The sequence below is a fragment of the Rhipicephalus microplus genome, chromosome 3 (genome assembly GCF_043290135.1).
Source record: "Rhipicephalus microplus isolate Deutch F79 chromosome 3, USDA_Rmic, whole genome shotgun sequence".
NCBI classification, from domain to species: Eukaryota; Metazoa; Arthropoda; class Arachnida; order Ixodida; family Ixodidae; genus Rhipicephalus; species Rhipicephalus microplus.
Window position 1 is genome coordinate 68168616 of NC_134702.1, and position 16395 is coordinate 68185010.

At 40.4% G+C, this 16395-nt stretch overlaps 1 protein-coding gene across 1 annotated transcript in view; it reads left to right on the top strand.

The window, feature by feature from the left end:
- Positions 1-16395, top strand: part of LOC119161131 (uncharacterized) — a 45795-nt gene that overhangs the window by 14383 nt on the left and 15017 nt on the right. The window contains exons 7-21 of the mRNA XM_037413482.2: positions 217-340; positions 1649-1713; positions 2489-2566; positions 2895-3018; positions 3681-3739; positions 6414-6491; positions 6933-7050; positions 9397-9461; positions 10356-10433; positions 10728-10851; positions 11356-11420; positions 12307-12384; positions 13370-13496; positions 14263-14327; positions 15742-15819. Of these exons, the coding sequence (XP_037269379.2) occupies positions 217-340; positions 1649-1713; positions 2489-2566; positions 2895-3018; positions 3681-3739; positions 6414-6491; positions 6933-7050; positions 9397-9461; positions 10356-10433; positions 10728-10851; positions 11356-11420; positions 12307-12384; positions 13370-13496; positions 14263-14327; positions 15742-15819 (1326 nt within the window). The remainder of the gene's footprint in view (positions 1-216; positions 341-1648; positions 1714-2488; positions 2567-2894; positions 3019-3680; positions 3740-6413; positions 6492-6932; positions 7051-9396; positions 9462-10355; positions 10434-10727; positions 10852-11355; positions 11421-12306; positions 12385-13369; positions 13497-14262; positions 14328-15741; positions 15820-16395) is intronic.

The following is a 16395-nucleotide window of genomic DNA, read 5'->3' on the forward strand; positions in this document are numbered from 1 at the left end:
AGACTCTCTCGTCGGTGGCATGACTTTCCAAAGAGAGTATACTGGTTTAGTGACCAAGCAAGAAAGTTGACATGCCTGTTTAAAGATATCCTTATACGTCATAAGCCAGAACTCTCCGGGGAAAAAAAGACAAAGGGTTATCTTTTTAGAATGTATATATTGAGAGTACCACAATGACAGCAATAGTGGCTTTATTTTCAACGTGAAACGTTTCAGCTGCCAGGGCAAACTCCAACCCGCGGGACATCTCTAGTAACGGCAAGTGCGACTGCATTCGTTACGGGAATCTGCGTTGGCGGAAAATGTGTACTTAACGACACCTTGGTTCCACCGCAAAAACGTAAGTCGTGTTCACTCACAATTTTCGCGTATTGACATTAAAGACACTGGTATTGGACAAAATGAGGTAATGCTTTCTCGAAGTACGTCTCGCAATGCAGCCCGCTCAGCCACCGCTTCGATAGTGTGATTATAGATAACGATCTATAATGAGAAAAAAATGATAAACACAATCAAAACGTGCGCTAAATAGCTGACTCATACCACATTCTTTTATACGAACAGTCATAAAGGGTTGCATTATGAGCAATACTTTTTAAGTACTTTTACGTCAACAACGTTCTTTTCTGAACCTACCAGTTAGAATGTATGCTTAGTGGTGTTCAAACATTATTTTCTATGTAGTTTCTCCATAAAAACATAACGTTCTGTCAAGAAAAAATCAACAAAAATGCGGGAAAAATGCGCAAATGCGTTTCCTTTAGTGCATACTTCACTCTGAAAAAGAGTGAATTTGCGATTTTTACGAATTGAAGCGTTTTTTCAAGATGATAAGTACACTTTCTTGGTAAAGTATGATGAATTGGGAATTGACAACTTCGAAAAAAGAAAACCAAGGAAAATGCCTCCCGCAAACAAAAATATGAAATCTGCACTAGCTGTTGGGAAGGATTTCCTCTATCATTTATATTTGGCTAGCATAAATTGAAAAAAAAAAGGCAAGCTAGTTTAGTGCGGAGGCACACATGCCGGCCCGAGCAAGCAGTCGGAGTGGTAAAAGTTTGTTATTGCAGACGAGAATACCTCCACTTTCACTAATTAGCAACAGGAGAGAAACAAAATAAGGATGCATTTTCATGAGCGAGACGCAGTTCTAAATACGCCGATCATCTTAGAAACAGTATTTAAGTGAGTTGAAGGCTCGGTTTCCATGTTATGGCTACTAACTTATACCTTACCATGTGGCAGCCTTTCTGGTGTTCTCTTTTTGTGTACCTGATTGGCGCTTTTAAGTAAGAAAGCACATTTTTGCGCAGTTCTGATTATGGGTACTAAGTAGAAGTACGAATGTTTAAAGTGTTGCTATGGCACTGTAATTAGAAGCATCTGCGCTGCACCTCTCCCATTTTGCTTCGACTGGATGGAGAAGCTAGCAATAATGCAAGATTTACACATTTTCTTCCTCTGAATATAGCTCATTCCAGCAATTACAGGGAATTCACCTTTTATGTTCCTTTATTTCGATCTGCCTTAGCAAAATTGTTGCTGGAAGTTCAAATCCACGCATGTGTCATCAGCAATTCATTGGCAGATACAACATTATGGATTTCGACGGTAACCAATAAGTTTTTTTTTACCTTTCATGTAGCAACAATTCCAACGCCTCCAACAGAAACTAATCCGGATTGTGCTGCCAGCAAGAAGAAGAATTCTGTGAGTACCACAGATTCCTTTTTCGAGATTGCTGGTTCAATATTATGATTACATCTTCAGGGGTTCTAAAACTAATAGCAGTTTATCGCTTAGTCTTTTGTGCGAGTGGCCCAAGACTGAGTGAAAACTTCAGTCTTCATCGCTGTCTTTCCACAGGTTTGTGACTAACTATGTCGTTTTGCCGACTTTCGCTGTGCTTTACTTTCAGTAATTTACCAAACGAGGAGTACGCATCGAGAATGATTCCGCTTAACTGTCTTCCTACTTTTGCCCATCCACCAATTCATATGAGTGACTTTCAGCTGCCCATTCATAGTTTGCCGGTATAGACCTTTCGGTGACGTTCTTCTAGAGGCTAACTCTCCCGAACTCGAGCACATGCACAAAGGGGCATTATGAGGATTACAGAAGCTATTTTGGGTTATTTGTGGTATCAAACATGATGCAGCACGGACACGAAAAATAAGTTGCTCGCCTTCTGTGAGGTCACTATCTCGTGACTGATTAGATCAATTCATGTAAACTTCTCAGGAAACTATTGACATATTGTGAAACATGACATTGGCAATCAGCCTCATGCCCTATGATTGGAGATATAGTAAAGCTTCAAGTACACAGATTGAAATGAAAGCATGCTCTTTTGCCCCATATGCAAGGATTTATTTCACGGTAGCCTAGGAATGAGTTTCTTTTTTAAAAAAAAATGATAATAAATGAACAGTTAATATTATTGATCAAATTAGTGATCCTTATTACTATAACATTTTTTTTTCAGACTTATCTTTACCAGAACTGTACATTTGCCTGCGAAGGCGATGAAGAAGTAGCATTGGTCAATAAAGAATCCTGTGTAGTAAGTATTTCCGAATGAACAATTTTCGTTTTCCAAGAGCACGGCACGCACCACTGTTTCTTAGACCAATGTTTCTAAATCACACAGCACATTCCTCCAGTATATGTTAAGTTTCAAGTGGAGGTACGGTATTTCTTGTGCGATTTCCAATGAAAATAGTTGTGCTAGCTAGAGTAATGCTGAGCTCGCTGACATTTTTGTGTGAAGTGTTAAAAAAATAGAAATTGCGAAGCTAGATATACCAAATATTTTAGCAGTCAATAATCGCAACGGAAGTTGCATTCTTTATTCAAACTGTTCTTTAGTATTTTAACGCACGAAATTTCAGCTCAAGCAGCTATCCCCTGGTGGTGCGAAAAATCAAGTTAAAATAGGAGGTGAGATTGCTGTGGAAATGGGATTCTGCGTGGAAGGCCAATGTGTTCCACCGGGCAGCCAGGGGCCCCCATCAAGTAAGATAAATTACGTATTTTTTTTCTAGAGAAAACCAATAGCAGTTTATGACATACGCCCTGAAGCACCATCTATCCTGCGTAAGTTCGTGCACGTCACAAGACATAGATCATCAAATATAGAGTAGAGAATCACTGAAGGACGTTCACAATGACAAATTTTAAACTACAGGTAAAGTATACGGAGTTACTAAAATGAGAGCTGGTGTACTTGTTTGGTAGCAAGGACAATACAGGATCTAATTTTCTGGTGTTGCTGCTAAGCGGATGTGTTTATTCTATTTATCACCTAAAGGATGATGAGGAAGTTACATATGGTTAGGTGAGAGCCAGGTTTGATTATTATTACCTCAAGAAAAATATTTAAAAATCGTGTCCAGCTAATTGTGTGCAGTAGACAATTAGATAACGAACTAACAGGATGCTTTCAGTTTGACTGCCTCATTTGAATAAAACAAGTTTGTTAAGTATAGTATTCACATATGCTATCGTAAAACATTAGGTTCAGTGGCTTGGAAAGAATATGAACGTTAGATGATTTATTTACACATCCGAATATATTAAAGTATAGAAAGGCCCATGAATCGCTAGAGCCTCCATCGCCAATTTTAAAGAACTTGAATGGTGCGTTGGTGTCAACTTTGGCGTTACATATATTGTAGATGGAAAGCCCCCCCGTGACACAAACCCGGATTGTGCAGCTTGGAAAAAGAAGAAAGCTGTAAGCACCACTCACTTTATTCTCTGCTACATTTTGTCATTGTATGTTCACCCATGCTACTTAAGCTTGATCACTATTTTTGATTGATATGTGGGCTTTAACGCCCCAACACCCCCATATGATTATGAGAGACGCCGAAGTGGAGGACTCCGGAAATTTTGACCACGTGGGGTTCTTTAACCTGCGCTCAAATATGATCACACGGGCTTACAGCATTTTCGCGTCCATCGAAAATGCAGCCGCCGCAGCCGGGATTCGATCCCGCCACCAACGGGTCAGCAGCCGAGTACCTTAGCCACTAGACTACCGCGACGGGGCTGATCACTATTTTTCAAAGAATCACATCGGGATAGCCCCATGTATGCCTAGGGTTACTGGCTAGCAGTGTAAATGTGTATTGGCAGCGTGATTTCGGCAGGGTAGCAGATATACAAAGCACACACTTTTGCGGTTTCTACCCGTGCTCCTGTCTTCCCTTAACGCTCTGCGCCAACAGTCATATAGAGATGTCATGTAGGGGTTGGGCGGTTAGATACTGGGTGGAGTTCCGAAATAACCTCTAGAGATCGCCACCTTTCAGTGCTTTCATTGGGCTGGCACCGGAGCATGGCGCCCCTTGTACCTTCTGTGTATGTCTATATGTGTCGGTCCTAACAAAGGCGGGGAACCCAGTTTTGTCCGGGGAGCCAGCTTGTGCGTGTCGGTTCTTGCGTGCCCGTGCCTCTTCGCAGCACTAATCACGTGACAAAAACGAATGAAAACACGCGTTTTGTTGCCCATGTTTTCGAAGTAACTTGGTTATTCCGCATTGGTATTATATATCCTCTTGCACGCTCTCTGTGCTTTATGTATACTAGTTTAAGGACATTCTGATTACTTCAATTGTTAACATTAACAAAGACTAGCTTCACAAGACAGCCGAAATGTAATAGTGTGTTTTGTGTTATTTAAGATAACTTTCCCCTCATGAAATAATATCGCAGCTGGTAAAAGCGGCAGTTGAAGGTAGGCACATGAGGGAAAGGAAAAACAGGAGTGTTAACCAGTGTAGCATGACCAGCATGCTACGTATATACGCTACCCTGGGGACAGAGGATGAGGGAGTTTGAAAATTTTCCTACAAGTACAGAACGTGGCATACTTCAGTTACTTCAACAGGGTTACTTGAGGTACAATAATTTTCAAGCTTCTTCGTAAATTATGCAACTGCATTATTAAACCAAGAGAGCAGCGCAGTTCACGCTGCTGAAGTATATTATTCTGGTCATCTGGAGGGCTTCTAACTTTCCCGGATAGATGAAACTATGACGCTACTCATTCTTGATAGTGCAGTGAAATTATCTTTATTTCATGCAAAATAGAGAAATTTATTTGATCGTGAAGTACGACAGTAAAATTCTAACATGGCACATAGTAATGACATAATTGCTTGTGCTATCATTCGGGTTTATCTTAACCTTGTTTGGTGTTAGTACATATTTATATCTTTTCTAGGGATTGTCAAGTAAGATCTCTTTTTTCAAACTTAACAATATTGCACAACACTATAGAACTTTAAAGCGTCACTTTTTATTGGCGAAAGGACTTCTGAATCCTGGCCCAAACATCCAGAATCTTTATATGCCGCCAACCATATCACTCATTAGGCCATTAGTTCGTTGTTCCATTTTCAATTTTTTTGCACAACTTAAAGCCCCAGCAAGCGTTTCGTCTGAAGAAAGCACACTCTGCCCGCTTTCGGCAGACATTTAATCGTTAATTATGCGTTTGCTGTAAATAGTTTTGTATGCCCATTTCTGCTTAAGACCTGGTAAACAGGCTAGCAGTAATAAATAAATAAATAAATAAGTAAATAAATAAATAAATAAATAAATAAATAAATCAAACGGCATGTGAATTCAAGTTCTGAGAGGCCCTAGATATTTGCATGACTTCTTAGTAGTTTAATATTTGGCGCCTTCCTGACGTATTCTGAGTTCTCGCAAATAGTTAAAGTAGTTGAAAACAAAAACGTCTTTCCTATCTGGCCATAACAGAGTACATTTCACTTCAGGATTCTTTTCGGTTAAGAAAAATCTCCAAGTGCATGCGTACGTTTTTCAGACGAAACAGGTATGCATTTTTTAGTTCCGCGCGCCAGCTTTGGTTTGCACCAGAACCATGCAAAGCTCCCTCCTTCAAATTTTGTTCCATAATTTTTCACCAATTTGGGGGGGGGGGGGTGCTTGCGCGGGATGAAAATATAATTAGTAAAACAAGCAATCCTTTCATGCATTCTCCAGTGGTAAGGTTAATACAGAAATATTGTATCGTTATTGCTTAAATAATCTATATATTTACAATTTTTAAATTGAATTCAAAGAATAAAACTGTTGCAACGAAAAATCACTCAAAAGCCAATGTTGCTGGCGTCAATGTTCCGACTAGCATAATTGTCTTTGCCAACGCAACAACTGTTGCTGCTTTCACAATAACAATTTTTTTTGGCGAAACGTTGACTTCAGACACTACCTGTTCAGTGATTTCTCAGCAAGCTTTCACATGTATCTTTCTAAATACGCATAGTATACGATGTTGTACTAGTATTGAGTTCCTTTTTTATGTATGTAATTTTGTTGCATCTTTTCTGTTTGTAGTAATAAGACTTGCTGTCCATATTTGTATTATATTTCAGGATTATCCTTACAACAACTGTACATTTATATGCGAAGGGGATGAAGATGTGTTGCTCAACAGTAGGCAATTTTGTGTTGTAAGTATGTGGGTGGATAGCATTATGTTATTCGAGCACCCATTTTCTTAATAAAATATTATGTCTAAGGATTCACCATTTCAAATAATGATAACATTTGCATGACCTTGCATATAATGTTAGCGACCATCTTGTTTTCAGGCAGGAGAAGTGATTAGTCATAATATTCAGTCTACACAATAATGGCTGGACGTTGGGGTTGTTTTTTGTCCAGACAATCATGAGGCCATCCTATATGATGGTCCTGTCCGTAACACAATGTTTATCTCCAAGGCTAAAAATACAGTGTTTTCTATGAGCGATATCGTTTGCGCTTCCGTCACATGCAACAAGCAGGTACATGCATAATGTTTTAGGGTTTTTTCTTGAATATATAGCAAGAACACATCGCTTGAATCCTTCATTTGAAGCTTTTTGTAAGATAAGAATGCAAATTTGCAGCTGAAACCTCAAGCCCCTACGAAAACTCATGTTAATGGTGGCGACCAGGACACTGCCGACTTAGGAGTCTGCGTAGGTGGCAGATGTATTCCAAACAATATCCAGACGCCGGAAACAAGTAAGATAAATTCACGTGTTTTTCGCTGACGTGCCCATAATAGCAGAAAGGTACAGTTAATGAAGAGAACATCACTGAGCGACTGCCTGTGAAACCCGGCACTGTGTGATGGTCTGCGATGTGCATTTCCTTCTCTCTTTCTCTTTTTCTCTTTTCCTCCTTCATTCTCCTCTTCCCACGTGTGGGGTAGCAAAATGGCCGTTGTCTAGTTTACCTCTCTCCATTACTTTTATTCCTTCTCTCTCTCTTTAAACACTGTCGAGAAAACTCTTTTCTTCATGCCCGTTGGCTTTTCAAGGCATGCAATGTCAAAATTTTAAGTAAATATGGAGTCAGCACACACTGAAAAAAATTCGGCAGATCCCCGGTACCTGTGCATCAAGGTTATGCGAAGCATGCGGAGGGAAAGTGACCTTGTTGCAAGTTCTTTATTGAGTGACGCGGTATGAAATGACGCTAAATATATGTACAAGTGTTGCACACGCAGATTTGCAGATGTTCATATAACCAGTTGTTTGCCCTAGCACAACAATGTCCACTGAAACATGCGTATCAGAAACACCAGAAGCTGATATAAAGCGCTGATGCTCGCGAAGGTGCTGACCCTAGGCACTGATACATATTAGAACTTTAGCGCATGGCAATTATCCATGATTGACATGAGCCCGACATGATGGCTTTATATATTGATTGATATGTGCAGTTTAACGTCCCAAAACCACCATATGATTATGAGAGACGCCGTAGTGGAGGGCTCCGGAAATTTTGACTACCAGGGGTTTTTAACGTGCACCCAAATCTGAGCACAGGGGCCTACAACATTTCCGCCTTCATCGGAAATGCAGCCGCCACAGCCGGGATTCAAACTCGCGACCTGCGGGTCAGCAGCCGAGTACCTTAGCCACTAGACCACCATGGCGGGGAAGACAGCTTTATCAAAGCAGTACATATACAATGTTTATAAAATTGGGTAGGCAGCACTGCAACCACTACTGGCGTTTCACGAAGATTAGCGTCTATTAGAAAAGTAGTTCCGAGACGTGGCGTAGCCCTGTAGTACAATGCTTGACTGCTACGCAGAATGCTTTGGGTTCAATTCCTGCTGCGACCCTGCTATTTATTATTTGCATTTTTCGGAGGTCAGCGCTGCTTATGTGAGGTTTTTCTTAACACCGACTTTATTCCATGCCTTCGTTGGGTCGACGCTACCATGTCGAGTATCGCTTTAACGTGTTAAAATTGCCCATGTGTGTTCTCGCCGTTACTGGGTGAATACAGTACCAATCACCTGTGGCACATACCTGCATAACAGTGGCTCATACCCGCCCGTGGGTTTGTGCTACAGTCTGGCGGGAAGTGTATGACGACGTACGCGATGGGATTGTGACATTATTCACGTCTTGACTACCGCGTCATTTTTGTCAAACAATCTTACCTTCCCATGCTAAATTTGCTTCACGCCAAGTTAAGGGGGTGACCGCGAGAGCATGCGCACGTAAGTGGCTTGATAGATAGATAGATAGATAGATAGATAGATAGATAGATAGATAGATAGATAGATAGATAGATAGATAGATAGATAGATAGATAGATAGATAGATAGATAGATAGATAGATAGATAGATAGATAGATAGATAGATACGCTCAAAGTTCACTAAGAAATCCTTCGCATTTTAAATGGTGAATTTCATAGAAATGTATGCCATGGGGATACTAACCACTGTTATACGCGTAAAACAATACAAGAACTTCGATATACAAACAGCAAACACATAATTACTTTTACGTTAGTTTACTCTCCGCGTTATCAGCGTAATCACACTGTGGGTCAATTATGAAAGAACGAACAAAGAAATATTTGTCTCCCAAAGGCGTCGGCAGGACTGTTTTTTTTTTTTCAGGGGGAGGGGCTAACCCGTATTGCATAACGGTGGGAGCAGAAGGTGGCGATGGTTTGTGTGTGGGGGAGGGAGTATGTGTTGGTATGGCCTGAGGTGGGGGGGGACAAGTAATTCATTTGCACACCACTCTGTCAACGCCCATGCCATCGCATATTCTAAAGCTAAATCGTGCTAAAATATTAAGAACTAACACAGATTGATGGCAAGAAAATTTATAGAGTTTCTTCATTTTAATGTGGTTGTTAAGAAACAAAGGAGGACGGAAAGATGGCTTGCCGCTGGCAAGGACCGAACCTGCTACTTTTGGATAACGCGTCTGATTCTTTGTGAATTGATGTCTGTTAGAGCTCATTCAAATTGTGTGTAACAAAAGACCATGCGCTTAAATATCTGCTCCTTTCATAAATTGTGCAGAATGTGATTCTTCCTTATTTTTTGATGTAGCTAGAAAGCCAGGACCCCCACGTGACACGAATCCAGATTGTAATGCTTGGAGGAAAAATCTAACGGTAAGCACCGGACGTACCTGTGTCACTAGAGCTCATTGTCTTTATATACACACCTCCCACGCACGAGATGCTATAGACCACGTTGACTCCCGCCACAGTACTGCCACGCGAAATCTCATTGCGTCTTGTTATCTTTTTGTACAACTCAGCTGTTTTTAAACCACCGGTATAAAGACTTATCCTGCATCTCATGTTCTACTTGCAGTGTAGATACATTATTGTCTATCGGCGGCCAATTCTGTTTCTTTCGCACGTTAAGAACATCATTTAGAACCTTATTGTATAGCTTTAGTAGTACGTTTGGTCGTTTTAAAGAGCTGATTTGTACTAGATGATTCTATGATCAAATAATAGGTGTTATAACCCAGAGCGGAGATAGTAAAGTGAGCCGAGATATACGCCTCTAGGTTATATAAGTCGATAAAATAGGGAGCAAGCCTTTTTAGTATCGGACTCTCTTCAGTCTTGAGCGATAGCGACATACGACCACTCGTCATTTTCTCGTATCATCCAAGGGCTTCAAACACCGGCTTCCCTCAACCTACTTTCACTCGTGTGCTAACTCAACGTCGCACACGTTTTAGCTCTTCGTCTGCAGTAATTTACTGGTACAGTGGGTTGAGATGGTTATTCAGACATCCCCTACACCCTCCCGCCATTTTTCCCGTGTGTCTTTTAGGTACGAGCAATTAGAAACAAATAATTGATTGTCAATAATTTTAACGTAGTTAGAGATACGCATTGTGCATAAAAGTGATTGCATCGGCATTTATTTTTGTACAAGATGCATACATGCCTTTTTGAGCACGTTGGACGCGGAGCTATTGCAAACAATTAGTATGAATTGAGTCGCATGTTTAGTTAGAGCTTCCTCGCTTTATTTTTTCATTTCAGAATTACCTTTATCGCAAGTGCATGTTTGTATGCGAAGGAGATGAAGAAGTGCCTTTGAGCAATAAACAATCTTGCGTCGTAAGTACGGTTTATTGAAAGTATTGATTATCAAATAATAGATAGCTTCCCATTTACGATGGCTTAACGCACATGAGTATAACAAGGTAATAAATACCTATGAGTAAACTTTTATAGGGCATAAAATTTATCCAGGAATACAGTATCCTGATCGAGCAAGAGTGTTAGCGCATTGAATATTAAACAAGCAAAAGCTGTGTGAGCCCTTTAAGTTTCAATTTTGCAGTGAGAAACAGGGATACTGCAATACGACAAACCGATACATTTTTTTAACTTTCTAACTGAAATTTTCAGCTCAACTCGACATCTGAACAGGATACAAAAAATCAAGTAAACGGGGGAGAGTTAGGCACCGTAGAGATGGGATACTGCAAAGACGGCAAATGTGTTCCCTTGGACAACAAGGCACCTATTACTAGTAAGATTTCCAACTTGTACTTCCTCTATTAATAAAAATTGTCTAAAAATTTAAAATCAACTAAGGCGCACAAAGGCACAATCGAAATAATCGCAACGTGTGCCTCGCAGAAGACAGGCAAGGGTGCCATGAGGCCACAAAACCATTGATGATACAGTGATGAGCAACCGATGAACAAAATACTAATATATACATTTTTACACTCCGCTTAGGACTCCTTATAGGGACAATAGAAATTTCTAAATAAATTCCGCCGTGTGGCTTTTCCCGTATTTCTCGAGAACTAAAAAAAAGATCTTGTTGAAAAAAGCTGTGATACTTGTTAACCAGTATTCATTACCTAATGAAACATCCGAAAAATGTGACGTTACCTGTTTCAATCACGATTTCACGTTTTTTTATTCATAACAAGACATTTGCATTCACAAAGAACACCGTAATTTTTAAGCTCCTGAAGCGTAAGGACACTTCGACGTCACTCCTCTTTTTCTTTTTTATATGTAGCTATAAAGCCACAACCTCCCAAGGACAAGAACCCAGATTGTTACGCTTGGGAGAAGAATCAAACTGTGAGTATCACACATCACGTTCTCTATCGTGTTGGTCGTAAACATCTTTGCTTATGCAGACCTAGTTCATTTGCTTGCTGGGCTTCCTTTGCTTGTCGACGTTCGGAATGTAGAGGATTAGATTGTTGATGCAGTATAACCCGAGTGTATATGTGTTCCAGCGATAATCACATAAGTGCGCTCCATGAGCTTTAGTTCCTAGATAGCTGCTGAGTACTGTCCTTCTATATTCGCGTGACTGTTTTCAGAAATGGAAAAAAACGTGTAATTGCTATCTTTATAGCGCTGCTAATTTCCACCAGTACAGGCGGAAATTAACAGCGCTATAAAGATAGCAATTAAACTACAGGCCGTATCAGCTTGACATGTAAAGCTTAAGTGCGCACTTCGAATACCGGCCGTGGTGGCGGCACCTCGATAGAGCGAAATGCAAAAACACTTGTTTACTTATACTCATGTGCGCACTATGAAGACCGACCAGGCGTTGAAAAAAATTGCGCACATTGGGCAGGAGTGCACCCCTTTTGTATTGTAATAATGGCGTGGCTTTGTCGCGTGAAACACCAGATATTAGGTTATTTCGCCGAACGTGCGGTATAGAAATTACATCCGCACTTGTTTGTACAAAATCCTCTTAAGATACCACTGTCGTACGTACGAAAATTTTAGCTGATCTTCTTTCCCAGCATACTATTAGTGGAGTCGTGACGATGTATAAAGAAGTCTCTTACGAGAGAAAAAAAAAGACAATGAATTATGCACCCAGTTTCGTTCCTGCTATGTACAATTTTAGTTCACATGTAGAACACCTATCATTGCAATGAAGTATATCATTCTGTGTGTTTACCGAATAATACTATTTTTCTCCCAATTTGTTTTGTTTCAGAATTACCTATACCACAGTTGTACATTTGTTTGCCAACTGGATGAAGAGGTGCCATTAAACAATGGGCAATCTTGTGTCGTAAGTACAGTTTTAAGCATATGTTTTGTAACACACCTCGTCCATGGGGAAACTTAGTTCAGGAAACACTGCATCCAGCTGTCCCATAGTAGTGTGCCTAGTTCCCTAAAAAGTTAGCTTTGTTTTCTGCAAAACAAACATAAAATGCCATTGCCTAGCGTTTAAGTGTGCTTTCAGGAATGTTGAGTGTGATATGTTTGCTTCAGTGGCATCTCGTAGTTGTGTATTATCGGCGTCAAATGAAACCCGAACATCGGCAAGTGTTCGGTGCAGTGTGGAGCGCACCCTACAGTCATCAACATTCACAGGCACGCGCATCCGGTTTTGTAGCACTGCACATGTATGCGCGCTTTTCCATGATGATCGCTGGATGGTGCGGCCGATAACCATCACGGAAGCTTGTCGCTGCTTGGGTTTCATATGCCGCCGATAGTACGCAGTAGCCTACATTTTTCCTTTATTTCTAACGCTTAAACAACTGCACTTGCCTATAGCTTGCCTGAAATGTTATGACGTTTATACATTTGTATTTGTTTGGCGGCCATCATATTGTGCAAAATAACAAAAACAAAAACGCCGACCAAGGTGAAATACACAAAACTTAAAAAGACGTTTCGGCTCCCTACACGGGACCTTGTTGACTGTGAACAAGGCTCCCGTGTGGGGAGCAGAAATGTCCTTTTAAGTTTTGTGTATTTCACCTTGGTCGGCGTTTTTGTTTTTTGTTATTTTGCACTATGTTTGTCCCCGACCAGACGGGATTCCATCGGACTCTTGACTATATAGACCATCATATTATTACATTTTACTATGGTTTTGTAACCTGTGAAACCCAGAGAGTAGGGAAGTTTACATGGCGGACAGCAACTTAGAGATCTTATACTGAGTGCATTGGCAGCATATATAAGATTTTATGCTCCGATAGTTAAAGCCTGAGCTGCTTGAATACTCCAACTTGCTATTGATATCTAATCAAACATTTCAGCTTAAGCCTGCATCTGCATCTTCTTCAAATTACGCAAGCGGAGGTGGAGAGCTGGGAACAGCTGACATTGGACACTGCGTGGATGGCAAATGTGTTCGCCCGAACAGCAAGGCACCTATAATAACAAGTAAGACACCTTCACACTCACTAGAATACAGTAACGAAATCAGAAAATGCATAAAATAGGAATGATCTACTTTTTCATTTTTTTTTTGCCACCTGAATTAGCTTACGTCTGATGTACTGTCCTTACGATATATCATATTATCTTCTTTATCATGTTTCGCACTTCCTGTCTTTCGAGATACAGTAGGGTTGGGTATACCAAAACTGTTATACCGTTTATTACTAACCTTCTTGCCCCCTTCGCCCTGCGTGATGCCCTCGGGCTTTTAAAGAAGCTTAAAAAATGAAATAAAATAAGTATTCAAATGCTAATCACTTTCACCGGGCATATGCAGGTGTTGTCAATGTGTACAAAAGATCTTAATTGCATCAGCACCTGATGGCGTGCACAAACTTGACACATTCACTTCATTATTCAGTTTTAAGTTACGCATAAATCAATCACTTACGGCATGTTAACACGTTAAAAACAAGCACTGGAAGAAAAAAAAGTATGGTGGAAAAAGTGATTGTATGCTGGCCCTTATACGGCGTGTTACATTCCCTCATTGTGACATGCTCACATAAATAAAAACTCGCTGAACGAAGAGTTACAGATATCTGGTACACTGAAACGGCATGTCAAAGATTTCTGCGCCTTTGTTTGATATGAGCCTTTTTTATCACATTCCAAAAGACAAGATGTATCATTTTCGTATAGTAGCGCCTTCAAGCGTCTGAAATATTCAAAACTGTGTGACGCTACCTTGCCTTCATTTCCCGTGTAGCGAAACAGCCACGACCCCCACGTGACACTAATCCAGATTGTACTGCTTGGAGGACAAATCGAACTGTGAGCATTGTGCATTCTCTTTTCAAGTGTCCTGTTTGTCTTTACGTAAATCAATTCTGGAAACTGTAGGCTTAAGATTTTATGATGATACCGGCGTTTGTACTGTGCGCTCTACCTACATGGTACTTTGCATAGTAGAAAAGCATGTATTATTATCATATAATTTGAATGAAAATACTTGACTTACCCTTCCAAGGCAATAAATTTAACTCAAGTAGACCCTTTTAGCGAAATAAAACACTAGTAACAAGCTTCATCATAACATTTCTTTGGAGCTGAACATCTATATTGACTAAAGTTGTCTGTGCGGCCACCGCAGATATGATCGTTTGAAGCACTGTCCGATTCTAGGGGCAATTTGCGCGATAGCGTCCGTGTGAAATTGCAGTTGTTTCATAAACATATTTTACACAGCACTCCGGGCTTCCCTCTACCGCTTGTCGACTTGAGGGAAGCAAGAACGTACAAGAACGTATATTTGCCCATATATGTTTTTCCCGAACATAAAGTTCGGGAAAAAAATACTATGCCGTGTACTCTGGAATATATGTTACATGCTTCGTATTGTGGTTACAAGTTATCAATCACCTCACACGTTTCTTTAATTGTGTAAATGAATCTGTAGACCTACATTAGTGAATAAATTACTTGTCTAATTGACTAACTCGAAACAGCAAGCACGAACCTTCAGGAATTGTAACTATATAGTCCTCTCTTGAAAATAAGCTTCCTGAGAAGAGGCGAGTGCCGTTTTATGTAACACTTTTTTAACGTTAGCTTAACTTAAAAATACCAAAGCTATAGGATACACGCAGCACAGTCACTGGAAATGCTGGAATAGCGGCAATTCTAGAGCCGGTCGTCAACACCTCTGGGTAACTACTCAGGTACACTAGCAGGGTGCCCACTAAGCCACGAGTTCTACTTTTTGCGATGTAGGGAAATCCCGTGTCAGTGTTCATCCTTTTTGGCTAGAGTGAAGTAACCACTACATACCTGTAAAATTGTATGATCACTTTGCTGATGAAGTGGCTCATGGCAATGAATAATTATGGCTGAGCCTTTTGTCATGGGTCGGAAGCCTGCACAGACCCATACGTTATCCAGTTCACATCATGTAGCCTCTCGCCCCGCCGCGATAGGCTAGTGGTTAAGGTACTCAGCTGCTGACCCGCAGGTTGCGGGATCGAACCCCGGCTGCGGCGGCTGCATTTCCGATGGAAGCGGAAATGTTGTAGGCCCGTGTGCTCAGATTTGGGTGACGTTAAAGAACCCCGGGTGGTCGAAATTTCCGGAGCCCTCCACTATACGGCGTCTTTCATAATCATATGGTGGTGTTCGGACGTTAAACCCCACATATCATTGTTACTCGAAGTGTTTCATCAAAACGTTTTTCTCATTTTTCCTCTTCCAGGATAATCTCTATCACACCTGCACATTCACTTGCGAAGGAGATGAAAGAGTGGCTTTGCAAAATAAGGAATCTTGTGTTGTAAGTATGCGCACTTATGTGTTTTTTTTTTTAATTTCCATGTAGCCATACCCTAACATTTTAGACCCCTCACTCCCTTGTAAATGCAGCACTGGAAAGTCGAACAGCCTCAATTATTTTATATGGTTTTGATGAGCTTGAGCGCCCCACGTAGATAATTTGATCTGCAAGTAAGGCAGTCACCAACAATAAATCTCCAATATTTGATGGTACTGTATCAATGTCAATGCACTTTGCCACGCCACTTATGACATTACTGAGGATCTATCTATCTATCTATCTATCTATCTATCTATCTATCTATCTATCTATCTATCTATCTATCTATCTATCAATCTATTTTCACCTACCTTTTTTTCTTCACATTTACATTACAATTCGGTCTAATAACTTCCCCTATACTTTCCTTGGCATTATTGTCTGTGATTTTATTATTATTGTGTCCAAACACGAGAATCCGAGCTTTTAAGTATACATTTCTTTCCCATATAGATAGATAGATAGATAGATAGATAGATAGATAGATAGATAGATAGATAGATAGATAGATAGATAGATAGATTGATAGATAAATAG